The following is a 13,517-nucleotide window of genomic DNA, read 5'->3' on the forward strand; positions in this document are numbered from 1 at the left end:
AAAGACCAGTAGTTAAACACCAGTAGTTAAACACCAGTAGTTAAAACCAATAGTTAAAACCAGTAGTTAAAACCAGTAGTTAAACACCAGTGCTTAAAACCAGTAGTTAAACACCAATAGTTAAATACCTGTAGTCAAAACCAGTAGTTAAACAACAGTAGTTAAAATCAGTTGTTAAAACCAGTAGTAAAAAAGAGTACTTAAACATCGGTAGCTAAACACCAGTAGTAAAAACCAATAGTTAAATAACAGTAGTAAAAACCAGTAGTTAAACACCAGTAGTCAAAACCAGTAGTTAAACACCAGTAGTTAAAACCAGTAGTGAACACCAGTACTTAAAACCAGTAGTAAACACCTGTAGTTAACGCCTGTAGAAAAAAACAGTAGTTAAACAACAGCAGTTAAAATCAGTAGTTAAAACCAATAGTTAAAACCAGTCGTTAAAATCAGTAGTTAAACACCAGTGCTTAAAACCAGTAGTTAAACACCAATAGTTAAATACCTGTAGTCAAAACCAGCAGTTAAACACCATTGGTTAAAACCAGTGGTAAAGACCAGTAGTTAAACACCAGTAGTTAAAACCAGTAGTTAAACACCAGTAGTTAAAACCAATAGTTAAAACCAGTAGTTAAAACCAGTAGTTAAACACCAGTGCTTAAAACCAGTAGTTAAACACCAATAGTTAAATACCTGTAGTCAAAACCAGTAGTTAAACACCATTGGTTAAAACCAGTGGTAAAGACTAGTAGTTAAACACCAGTAGTTAAAACCAGTAGTTAAAACCAATAGTTAAAACCAGTAGTTAAAACCAGTAGTTAAACACCAGTGCTTATAACCAGTAGTTAAACACCAATAGTTAAATACCTGTAGTCAAAACCAGTAGTTAAACACCAGTAGTTAAACACCAGTAGTTAAACACCAGTAGTTAAACCCAATAGTTAAAACCAGTAGTTAAACATCAATGCTTAAAACCAGTAGTTAAAACCAGTAGTTAAACACCAGTAGTTAAAACCAGTAGTATACACCAGTAGTTAAAACCAGTAGTAAATACCAGTAGTTAACGCCTGTAGAAAAAACAGTGGTTAAACAACAGTAGTTAAAATCAGTTGTTAAAACCAGTAGTAAAAAAGAGTCTTTAAACATCGGTAGCTAAACACCAGTAGTAAAAACCAATAGTTAAATACCAGTAGTCAAAACCAGTAGTTAAAACCAGTAGTAAAAAACAGTAGTTAAACACCAGTAGTTCAATACCAGTACTAAATACCAGTAGTTAAGACCATTGGTTAAACACCTGTAGTTAAAAAACGAGAAATTAAACAGCAGAAGTTAAAACACCAGCAATCAAAAACCAGTGGTGAAGCATGCCAGTCACAGTTAGGTCTCCTCTAACTCAACAACCCACGCTCCCCTGAGGGGTTCTGGTGTTCAACCAAACGCAGCTCAGGCACAGGAAGGTCTTTTCTTCAGCTTCCTCTAGTCTTTGGTTGGGACCAATATCATTGCTTCATAGGAAAATGATCCAGACCTGCTGAAACCTCACTGTGCTTTTTACTCTCAGGTACGACACCTATCCACAAGAAGTTCAGGAAGACGCCAGACCACTGGAGCGTAGCTACTCTGAGATGTTGAACCTGATGAAGCTGGAAGAGCAACTGAGTCCAGCATCCAGAGGCTACAGCTACAGTCAGGAGGGCGACGAGGACACCACATCCGTGGCCTCAGACCGCTCCGATGACACATTCGACATGGCCAAGGGAAACCTGTCGCTGCTGGAGAAGGCCATCGCCCTGGAATCTGAGAGAGCAAAGGTGATGCGGGACCGGATGATCTCAGAACATACAATGCCCCGTCGGGATCAGCACCATCACCGCATCCATGGGGAGCACAGCCCCAGGCATAGCACCGCTGCTGAGGAACGCAAGTCCAGGATGCACCCGGATGGGCTGAAGAGGGCCTACTACCCTAAAGGTAGAGACACCTACACACTGACTCCTGCAGGGACGGTTCTGATCTGAACTATGCTGACGTCTATTTGGACCCTGCAGCTCTGAGTCAGGGTTCTGTTGGTTGATTTAGTCTTCGATTGCAGCTTCACAGTTACTGCTGGTAACATGTTACAAAATACAGTGACTAACCAGAACATCGTGATCAAGTTGATCACCTGGCTCTTTCAGTAGGTGGAACCAAGTATTGTTCACCTGATTGAGGGTGGAACTGAGTTATTTTCTGTATACCAGCAGCTGGAACCAGGTACTTTTTTGTGTCAGAAGGTGGAACCAGGTAATGTTCGCCTTTCATTTGGTGGAACTAGATGATGTTTATTTGTCAGTGGTTGGAGCCAGGTAATGTTCACCTGTCAGTGGGTGAAACCAGGTAATGTTCACCTGTCAGGGGTGGAACCTGGTAATATTCACCTGTCAGAAGGTGGAACCAGGTAATGTTCGCCTTTCAGTTGGTGGAACTAGATGATGTTTATTTGTCAGTGGTTGGAGCCAGGTAATGTTCACCTGTCAGTGGGTGGAACCAGGTAATGTTCACTTGTCAGAAGGTGGAACCAGGTAATGTTCACCTGTCAGGGGTGGAACCAGGTAATGTTCACTTGTCAGAAGGTGGAACCTGGTAATATTCACCTGTCAGAAGGTGGAACCAGGTAATGTTCGCCTTTCAGTCGGTGGAACTAGATGATGTTTATTTGTCAGTGGTTGGAACCAGGTAATGTTCACCTGTCAGTGGGTGGAACCAGGTAATGTTCACTTGTCAGAAGGTGGAACCTGGTAATATTCACCTGTCAGAAGGTGGAACCAGGTAATGTTCGCCTTTCAGTTGGTGGAACTAGATGATGTTTATTTGTCAGTGGTTGGAGCCAGGTAATGTTCGCCTTTCAGTTGGTGGAACTAGATGATGTTTATTTGTCAGTGGTTGGAGCCAGGTAATGTTCACCTGTCAGTGGGTGGAACCAGGTAATGTTCACTTGTCAGAAGGTGGAACCTGGTAATATTCACCTGTCAGAAGGTGGAACCAGGTAATGTTCGCCTTTCAGTCGGTGGAACTAGATGATGTTTATTTGTCAGTGGTTGGAACCAGGTAATGTTCACCTGTCAGTGGGTGGAACCAGGTAATGTTCACCTGTCAGTGGGTGGAACCAGGTAATGTTCACCTGCCAGTTGGTGGCACCAGGTAATGTTCACCTGTCAGAAGGTGGAACCAGGTAATGTTCACCTTTCAGTCGGTGGAACTAGATGATGTTTATTTGTCAGTGGTTGGAACCAGGTAATGTTCACCTGTCAGTGGGTGGAACCAGGTAATGTTCACCTGTCAGTGGGTGGAACCAGGTAATGTTCACCTGTCAGTGGGTGGAACCAGGTAATGTTCACCTGTCAGAAGGTGGAACCAGGTAATGTTCACCTGTCAGTGGGTGTAACCAGGTAATGTTCACCTGTCAGAAGGTGGAACCTGGCAATATTCACCTGTCAGAAGGTAGAACCAGGTAATGTTCACCTGTCAGTGGGTGTAACCAGGTAATATTTACCTGTCAGAAGGTGGAATCAGGTAATGTTCACCTGTCAGTGGTTGGAACAAGGTAATGTTCGCCTTTCAGTCGGTGGAACTAGATGATGTTTATTTGTCAGTGGTTGGAACCAGTGAATGTTCACCTGTCAGTAGGTGGAAACAGGTAATATTCACCTGTCAGAAGGTGGAAACAGGTAAAATTCACCTATCAGTGGGTGGAAACAGGTAATATTCACCTATCAGAAGGTGGAAACAGGTAATGTTCACCTGTCAGAAGGTGGAAACAGGTAAAATTCACCTGTCAGAAGGTGGAAACAGGTAATATTCACCTGTCAGAAGGTGGAAACAGGTAAAATTCACCTATCAGTGGGTGGAAACAGGTAAAATTCACCTATCAGTGGGTGGAAACAGGTAATATTCACCTGTCAGAAGGTGGAAACAGGTAATATTAACCTATCAGTGCGTGGAAACAGGTAATATTCACCTATCAGAAGGTGTAACCAGGTAATGTTCACCGGTCAGTGGGTGGAGCCCGGTAATGTTCACCTGTCAGTGGGTGGAACCAGGTAATGTTCACTTGTCAGAAGGTGGAACCAGGTAATGTTAACCTGTCAGTTGGTGGAACCAGGTAATGTTCGCCTTTCAGTCGGTGGAACTAGATGATGTTTATTTGTCAGTGGTTGGAACCAGTGAATGTTCACCTGTCAGAAGGTGGAACCAGGTAATGTTCACCTGTCAGTGGGTGGAACCAGGTAATGTTCACTTGTCAGAAGGTGGAACCAGGTAATGTTCACCTGTCAGTTGGTGGAACCAGGTAATGTTCACCTGTCAGTAGGTGGAACCAGGTAATGTTCACCTTTCAGTCGGTGGAACTAGATGATGTTTATTTGTCAGTGGTTGGAACCAGTGAATGTTCACCTGTCAGTGGGTGTAACCAGGTAATGTTCACCTGTCAGAAGGTGGAACCAGGTAATGTTCACCTGTCAGTGGGTGGAACCAGGTAATGTTCGCCTGTCAGAAGGTGGAACCAGGTAATGTTCACCTGTCAGTGGGTGGAACCAGGTAATGTTCACTTGTCAGAAGGTGGAACCAGGTAATGTTCACCTTTCAGTTGGTGGAACTAGATGATGTTTATTTGTCAGTGGTTGGAACCAGTGAATGTGCACCTGTCAGTGGGTGGAACCAGGTAATGTTCACCTGTCAGTTGGTGGAACCAGGTAATGTTCACCTTTCAGTCGGTGGAACTAGATGATATTTATTTGTCAGTGGTTGGAACCAGTGAATGTGCACCTGTCAGTGGGTGGAACCAGGTAATGTTCACTTGTCAGACGGTGGAACCAGGTAATGTTCACCTGTCAGAAGGTGGAACCAGGTAATGTTCACCTGTCAGTTTGTGTAACCAGGTAATGTTCACCTGTCAGAAGGTGGAATCAGGTAATATTCACCTGTCAGAGGACCTTTCTCCTGGGAAACCCACTGAAGGCACAGCATCAAACTGAACCAGAACCTAAACCAGATTTATCTGGCGATTGTTTCCTCTCAGGATTGAACATATCTGTTAACATCAAACATCACCAGTACATAGATGCTCTGCATGTTTCCTGTCTTACAGTTGTTTGGTTCAGTAAAATAGGTCTGTGCTGGACCATTAAAAGGAGTGGTGGCCTAGTGGTTAGAGCAGGAGGTTTGCATTCTGGAGGGGACACAAGGGGCCGGGTTTGTATCCCACAGATTGCCACTCTGGGTCCCTGAGCAAGACCCTTAGCCCCAGAATGCTCCCCGGGTGCCGCACAACAGCAGCCCACTGCTCCCTGTAAGGGATGGGTTAAATGCAGAGGGTGTAATTTCCCCTTGGGGATCAATAAAGTATCAATTATTATTATTATTAAATGGCCCGTTATGCAGACAAGGTTCTGCTCAGCTGACAAGGACAGCAATTCTGTTCTGTGTGATGTTATCTACAGGTGGATTCTGTAAATGCACTGAGCTCAACCCATCAGAACTGGGATATTTTAATTTCGATACTACTAAAAGGTGAAACAGAACCAGTCTGCTGAACCGATTATTCAGACTGATGTTGTTCTGTGGTCCATCTCATCAGATGTTTCTCCTTCTGTTTCTTTCCAGATTCTTCCAGAGGAGAGAAGAAGGAGAGCAAATGTCCGACACCGGGTTGTGATGGTACCGGTCATGTGACGGGTCTGTACCCCCACCACCGCAGCCTGTCCGGGTGTCCCCACAAAGACCGGGTCCCACCTGAAAGTAGGTGCTGCTGCTTTTTATCCGCCAGACGTAATTTCTTTTGGAATGCTGGATGTTTCCTCAGAGGCAGAAATCATCTTATTGATTAAACTAAACCAAAAGGATCAGCTTGGATCTGCTGCTAAAATTCCCTAAATACTCCAATATGTCTCAGCAAGTGTGGCCTGGTGGCCTTTCTCCTCAGGTTTGAGATGAAAACAGAGATCAGGGTTAGAACCAGTGTTCTGCAGTTAGATCAACATTCAGAGAAAGGTTTACCAGAGAAAACAGACATCGTTAGGCAGCTGCCAATCCCAGATGGAGGCCCACTCCATCAGGATCATGTTCAGGAATTCTGTTTAGGTTTCAATCAGATCTCCCTGTCCAAACAACACCATCTGACCTAAAGTCAGACATTAGGTTCAGATTACCATCATCTAATTGGATGCAGCTCAGATTGGGTCAGCAGAAGAACCAGAAGTAAGATAAAATGTTTCTGTTGCTCGGCCCGCCTTTCTTTACCCATCCAATCAGATGATTTCTGCTTTACATTGATCACAAACATGAAAGCTTGTGCATGTTGTGGCCCCGGCAGCTTTATTCAGGATGAGCTGAGATGTTCCGAGCTGTTGGATGTTTCTGTGAAAGTTCACAGGTGTCAGCATGTTGGGGATCCATCTTCTGGCTTCTGCATGAACCATCAGTGTTTGTTGTGTTTGGACTCTGTTTACAGGAGGTTTAATCCCAGTGTGTCAGATCAGGAATCACGGCACAGTTCCAGAGCAGCTGGCAGAAAACAGCAACTGTGGCTCAGTAGGAAGAGTAATCGTCTTGCAATCAGAAGGTTGTGGGTTCGATTCCAGCTTCCTCCTGCCATAGGTCGATGTGCCTCTGGGCAAGGCACTTAACCTCAAGTTGCCTACCGATCTACATATCGGTGTATGAATGTGTGAGCATTAGTGAGTGCAATTGGGTGAATGTGGCTCTAGTGTAAAGCGCTTTGAGCGGTCTGTATGACTGGAAAAAGCGCTATACAGGTCCTTCTCAAAATATTAGCATATTGTGATAAAGTTCATTATTTTCCATAATGTAATGATGAAAATTTAACATTCATATATTTTAGATTAATTGCACACTAACTGAAATATTTCAGGTCTTTTATTGTCTTAATACGGATGATTTTGGCATACAGCCCATGAAAACCCAAAATTCCTATCTCACAGAATTAGCATATTTCATCCGACCAATAAAAGAAAAGTGTTTTTAATACAAAAAACATCAACCTTCAAATAATCATGTACAGTTATGCACTCAATACTTGGTCGGGAATCCTTTGGCAGAAATGACTGCTTCAATGCGGCGTGGCATGGAGGCAATCAGCCTGTGGCACTGCTGAGGTCTTATGGAGGCCCAGGATGCTTCGATAGCGACCTTTAGCTCATCCAGAGTGTTGGGTCTTGAGTTTCTCAACGTTCTCTTCACAATATCCCACAGATTATCTATGGGGTTCAGGTCAGGAGAGTTGGCAGGCCAATTGAGCACAGTGATACCATGGTCAGTAAACCATTTACCAGTGGTTTTGGCACTGTGAGCAGGTGCCAGGTCATGCTGAAAAATGAAATCTTCATCTCCATAAAGCTTTTCAGCAGATGGAAGCATGAAGTGCTCCAAAATCTCCTGATAGCTAGCTGCATTGACCCTGCCCTTGATAAAACACAGTGGACCAACACCAGCAGCTGACACGGCACCCCAGACCATCACTGACTGTGGGTACTTGACACTGGACTTCTGGCATTTTGGCATTTCCTTCTCCCCAGTCTTCCTCCAGACTCTGGCACCTTGATTTCCGAATGACATGCAGAATTTGCTTTCATCCGAAAAAAGTACTTTGGACCACTGAGCAACAGTCCAGTGCTGCTTCTCTGTAGCCCAGGTCAGGCGCTTCTGCCGCTGTTTCAGGTTCAAAAGTGGCTTGACCTGGGGAATGCGGCACCTGTAGCCCATTTCCTGCACACGCCTGTGCACGGTGGCTCTGGATGTTTCTACTCCAGACTCAGTCCACTGCTTCCGCAGGTCCCCCAAGGTCTGGAATTGGCCCTTCTCCACAATCTTCCTCAGGGTCCGGTCACCTCTTCTCATTGTGCAGCGTTTTCTGCCACACTTTTTCCTTCCCACAGACTTCCCACTGAGGTGCCTTGATACAGCACTCTGGGAACAGCCTATTCGTTCAGAAATGTCTTTCTGTGTCTTACCCTCTTGCTTGAGGGTGTCAATATTGGCCTTCTGGACAGCAGTCAGGTCGGCAGTCTTACCCATGATTGGGGTTTTGAGTGATGAACCAGGCTGGGAGTTTTAAAGGCCTCAGGAATCTTTTGCAGGTGTTTAGAGTTAACTCGTTGATTCAGATGATTTGGTTCATAGCTCGTTTAGAGACCCTTTTAATGATATGCTAATTTTGTGAGATAGGAATGTTGGGTTTTCATGAGCTGTATGCCAAAATCATCCGTATTAAGACAATAAAAGACCTGAAATATTTCAGTTAGTGTGCAATGAATCTAAAATATATGAATGTTAAATTTTCATTATTACATTATGGAAAATAATGAACTTTATCACAATATGCTAATATTTCGAGAAGGACCTGTATAAGTTCAGTCCATTTACCATCTTGGAATCCTCAGCAGGTAAAAGCTGTTTGTCTTCAGTTTGGTGGAGATTTTAGAAGAGGAGGATGCTGAGAAGCTGTCATCTCTGTTCTATGCTTTATCTTTTCCTCCAGCTCATGGCTGGTTGTGATGTTTCAACCTGACCGTAAACTGTCAGAGAACCGTGTGCATAACAGAACTAAGATGAAACGTCAGAGATGAAACTTTTTCATATTCAGGAAAATCAGAAAGAAACACAAAGTGAGATTTCTAAGCTGCTGCAGTTTATCAAAATAATCAGGCTGGTTTTATAAAACAGGAATATTTCCAGAACCAACTGAGGCAGAGAATGTAATTATTTTTCTGAGTAAAATCTGATAAAATTAGCGTAGTTTAAATCTGTCAGGAACAGATCTAAAACATCAGCCTGGCTTTAAATCTGGTTTAACAAGTTGGTCTGTGTGAAAACTCTGATTCTTTATGCTGACTTTCCATCATCGGGAAATCTGGACCCTGCATGACGAACATGATCCTCTGTGAACCAAAAACTGTCTGCAAGAAACCAGACGTTTTCACTCTGATCAGTCTTTCTGCCGGGAGCTTCTCTTCAGCATGAAGAATGGATTAGGTGGTTCTGGATCTGGTCCAAATCGAGATAGTTCAGAAACTCATGGTTCATGATTACACGGTTATGCACCGGAGAGATGGTTATAGATGAGATGGCTCTGGATTAAATGATTTTGGACCAGATGGTTATTGGACAGACCACTCTGAATCAGATTATTCTAGATAAGATTTTTTTAGAAACAGGTGGTTCTGGACCGGATGATTCTCTATAAGAAGTTCTTGGACAGAAGGTTTCTGATCAGAATATTATGGATTAGATGGTTCCTGGATCAGTGGTTCTAGACAAGGTGGACCAGGTGATTCTGAATAAGAAGTTCTTGATGTCAGATGTCAGAAGAGGGATTTTCGGATCATTGTCGGTAAATATTTCCCTCCGGCTACATCCCCTCACAGTTTGACTCATCAGTGTTTGTTCTCATCACGTGAACACCTCGTCAGCCATGTTGGTGTGATCTGAGCATGTCCAATAGTCAGTAATAACCAGCCAGTAACTCTCCTGTCGGCTCCTAACCCTCGCTGTCTCTCTCATCTTCTCCTATCTGTTAAAGTTCTTGCCATGTATGAAAATGTGTTAAAGTGTCCGACTCCTGGCTGCTCTGGACGGGGGCATGTCAATAGCAACAGGAATTCTCATCGCAGGTGAGTCTGCATCCTCTCACCTGTGTGATGTTTCATGAGAAAGTTTCAGATCAGTCTCAGCGCTGAGGTCTTCTTCCTGCATGAACCACCTCGGGCAGCTTTAGGTTCTCCAAACCACCAAGACAATTCAGGATTATCTCTGACTGCCCCACCCCATCTTCAAACATCATCACTGGTGGATGTTAATGACAGAAAACTGAGTCCAACTAAAGTGTTTCTTTGTTACCAACATGTTACCAACATGAGCTGATGTCTCATCAAGACACAGCAGCAACATCGTCCCTCAGAGGATTCTGCCTGTGACCAATTCGTACACTGACTGAATGTAGATTAACAGTTTATTACTGCAGGAAAACTGGGTTTTACACATTGAGCAGCCAAATTGGATTTTGAGGGTGGGGTTGGTGGGATTCTTTAATCCATTTATTCCAGGATGCTAGAATTTTCATGTTTGATGTCAAAAAAATCAACTGCTAGTCCACAAGGAAGCAATTAAAGCTGCTAATCAGTCAGTTCCTCAATGAGTTCCTCACCAGTCAAACAATAAAGTAGTCTCTCCAACTGAACACGCAGGAGGAACCCACCAGTCCATTAAAACCAGTCCAAGTTTCTCTCTGATCTGCTCCATCCACCCCAAATTTAGTGTTTCTGTGTGAACGTTTCTGTCTTCATGTCTAACCTTTTCCTGTTGTTTCTCCCTCCTCGGACAGTTTGTCCGGATGTCCGATAGCAGCTGCAGAAAAGATGGCAAAGGTCCATGAAAAGACTCACTCATCTGATGGTGGCAGTAAGACCAATCAGACGTCAGACCGAGTCCTGAGGTACTGCCCCTCTGAGCTGCTGGATGGATGGATGGATGGATGGATGGATGGACTGATGGATGGATGGATGGATGGATGGATGGACAGATGGACGGATGGACGGATGGATGGATGGACAGATGGATGGATGGACTGATGGATGGATGGTTGGATGGATGGATGGATGGATGGATGGATGGAGGGATGGATGGATGGATGGAGGGATGGACAGATGGACGGATGGATGGATGGATGGACAGATGGATGGATAGCTGAAAGTGATAGCTTAAATATAGCGTTTAATGCTATCTTAGACTCAATTGGCTTTGCTCAAAATATTAACAAACCTACCCACCTTTGTCTTCATTCTCTGGACCTTGTGCTGACATATGGCATTGAGTGTAAAGACATAACAATATTCTCTCATAACCCTGTCCTGTCTGACCATTTCTTAATAACCTTTGAGTTTAATTTAACCGAGTACTCCACACCTGAAAGAAAATTTCATTATAGTAGATCATTATCAGGCGATGCTGTAACAACCTTTAAAGAATCTGTTCCACTTTTAATTTCCTCATTATCACTGAAAAGCACAATGGAGAGCAATAATTCTGTTTCTGCCCCTTCACAAAATTATTCTTTTGTTCATAGTGTTTCTTCATCATTGCGTGATGCATTAGACAATGCAGCCCCCTTGAAAAAGAAGGTAATCATTTATAGAAGACAGGCTCATTGGTTTAATTCAGAGCTGTGTACTTTAAAGCACAATGTTAGAAAATTGGAGAGAAAAAGGCGTTCTACACACCTAGAGGATTCCTACTTAATCTGGAAAAATAGCCTACTGTTGTATAAAAAGACACTTCACCAAGCTAGAACAGCTTATTTCACATCATTAATAGAAGAGAACAAGAATAATCCTAGGTTTCTCTTTAGTACAGTTGCTAAACTTACACAGAGTCATAGCTCTGTTGAGCCATCCATTCCCTTAGCTCTTAGCAGCCATGACTTTATGGGATTCTTCTTAAATAAAATTGATTCTATTAAAAAGAAAATCTTTGACATGCTCCCAAAGATGATTACTTCATCCTCAGTAAGTGAGAAAACATTGGAAATAACTGCAGAACCTGATTTGTGTTTGGACTGTTTTGATCCTGTGGAGCTTCCTGAGTTATCAGAAATATTAGCTTCATCTAAACCTTCAACTTGTATGTTAGACCCAATCCCAACCAAATTATTTAAGGAAGTGTTCCCTCTGATTACCAGCCCCATTTTAGATATGATTAATCTATCATTAGTAAATGGATCAGAACCACAGGCTTTTAAGTTAGCTGTAATTAAACCTTTACTTAAGAAACCTTCGCTTGATCGAGATGATTTAATAAATTACAGACCTATATCCAATCTTCCATTATTATCTAAAATTCTTGAGAAAATAGTTGCTAATCAAATGTGTGAACATTTATACAGCAATGACTTGTTTGAAGAGTTTCAGTCAGGTTTCAGAGCTCATCATAGCACTGAAACAGCTCTGCTGAAAGTCACTAATGATATTCTTATGGCCTCAGATAATGGACTTGTGTTTGTTCTGGTTCTGTTAGATCTCAGTGCTGCATTTGATCCAGTCGACCACAATATTCTCTTAGAAAGGCTGGAATATGCTGTAGGGATCAGGGGAACAGCGCTAGGCTGGTTTAAATCTTATCTGTCTGACAGATTCCAGTTTGTTCATGTAAATGATAAATCATCTTTAAACTCCAGGGTTAATTGTGGAGTACCACAGGGTTCAGTACTTGGGCCAATTCTCTTTACTATATATATGCTTCCAATAGGTCAAATTATTAGGCAGCATGGGATACATTTTCACTGTTACGCTGATGATACTCAGCTTTACTTATCCATAAATCCTGATGAGCCCAACCAGTTAGATAGACTACAGGCATGTCATGAAGATATAAAAACTTGGATGACGTTAAATGTTTTGCTTCTAAATTCAGACAAGACAGAAGTTGTCGTCTTTGGACCGGAGTCTTTAAAAAAGAAACTGCTTAGTCAATCACTTAACCTGGATGGCATTAAATTGACCTCCGATAATAAAGTAAAAAACCTTGGTGTTAACTTTGACTAGGACATGTCATTTAAATCCCATATTAAACAGGTTTCTAGGATTTCCTTCTTTCACCTCCAGAACATTGCCAAAATTAAAAATATCCTGTCCAGGTGTGACGCTGAAAAACTAGTCCATGCATTTGTTACTTCAAGGCTGGACTATTGTAATTCGTTACTATCAGGATGTTCACAAAATGCAGTTAAAAGCCTTCAGCTGATTCAAAATGCTGCAGCAAGAGTTCTGATGAAAATTAAAAAGAGAGATCATATTTCTCCTATTTTAGCTTCCCTTCATTGGCTCCTTGTTAAATCCAGAATAGAATTTAAAATTCTCCTCCTCACATATAAAGCCCTTAATGATCTAGCTCCATCATACATCAGAGATCTGATTGGTCCATATGTTCCTAACAGAGCACTTTGTTCTCAGACTGCAGGTTTACTGGTGGTTCCTAGAGTCTCTAGAAGTAGAATGGGAGGCAGATCCACATGACCCTGTCTTTTGGTGTTTAACCCTTTCTCTCTCCTAGACATGGCTACTGACTGAGCTTCTACTGTGACTAACTCTAAGTTCTCTCTTTCAGATTCTAACCTTGAAAACTGTCTCAGAGTTTATCTGTTCTTTCTTTCTAGATGAAACGACTAAAGGAGCTACATCCATTAACATTTACTTTTCCTTCCCATAGAAAGTACTCCTGGATCAGTGCTTCTTTGTTCTCTTTGTGTCTCTGCTCTGTTCTCTCAAACCCCCAGTCGGTCGGGGCAGATGGCCGCTCACACTGAGCCTGGTTCTGGTTCTGCTGGAGGTTTCTTCCTGTTAAAAGGGAGTTTTTCCTCTCCACTGTCGCTACATGCATGCTCAGTATGAGGGATTGCTGCAAAGTCAACGCTATTGACTGTCCACTGTCTCTACATGCTCATCCAGGAGGAGTGAATGCTGCAAGTCACTGAC

At 42.7% G+C, this 13,517-nt stretch overlaps 1 protein-coding gene across 5 annotated transcripts in view; it reads left to right on the forward strand.

Moving 5' to 3' along the window:
• Positions 1-13,517, forward strand: part of myt1la (myelin transcription factor 1-like, a) — a 60,951-nt gene that overhangs the window by 29,313 nt on the left and 18,121 nt on the right. For all 5 annotated transcript variants that reach the window (XR_007041805.1, XM_047388183.1, XM_047388185.1 and 2 more), the window contains 4 exons: positions 1,559-1,968; positions 5,638-5,772; positions 9,572-9,662; positions 10,373-10,483. Coding sequence is in view for 4 of the 5 variants with exons in the window: in XM_047388183.1 (XP_047244139.1) it covers positions 1,559-1,968; positions 5,638-5,772; positions 9,572-9,662; positions 10,373-10,483 (747 nt within the window). In the remaining variant the exon portion in view is untranslated. The remainder of the gene's footprint in view (positions 1-1,558; positions 1,969-5,637; positions 5,773-9,571; positions 9,663-10,372; positions 10,484-13,517) is intronic.

The sequence above is a fragment of the Girardinichthys multiradiatus genome, chromosome 15, assembly GCF_021462225.1.
Source record: "Girardinichthys multiradiatus isolate DD_20200921_A chromosome 15, DD_fGirMul_XY1, whole genome shotgun sequence".
In the NCBI taxonomy this organism is placed as follows: domain Eukaryota; kingdom Metazoa; phylum Chordata; class Actinopteri; order Cyprinodontiformes; family Goodeidae; genus Girardinichthys; species Girardinichthys multiradiatus.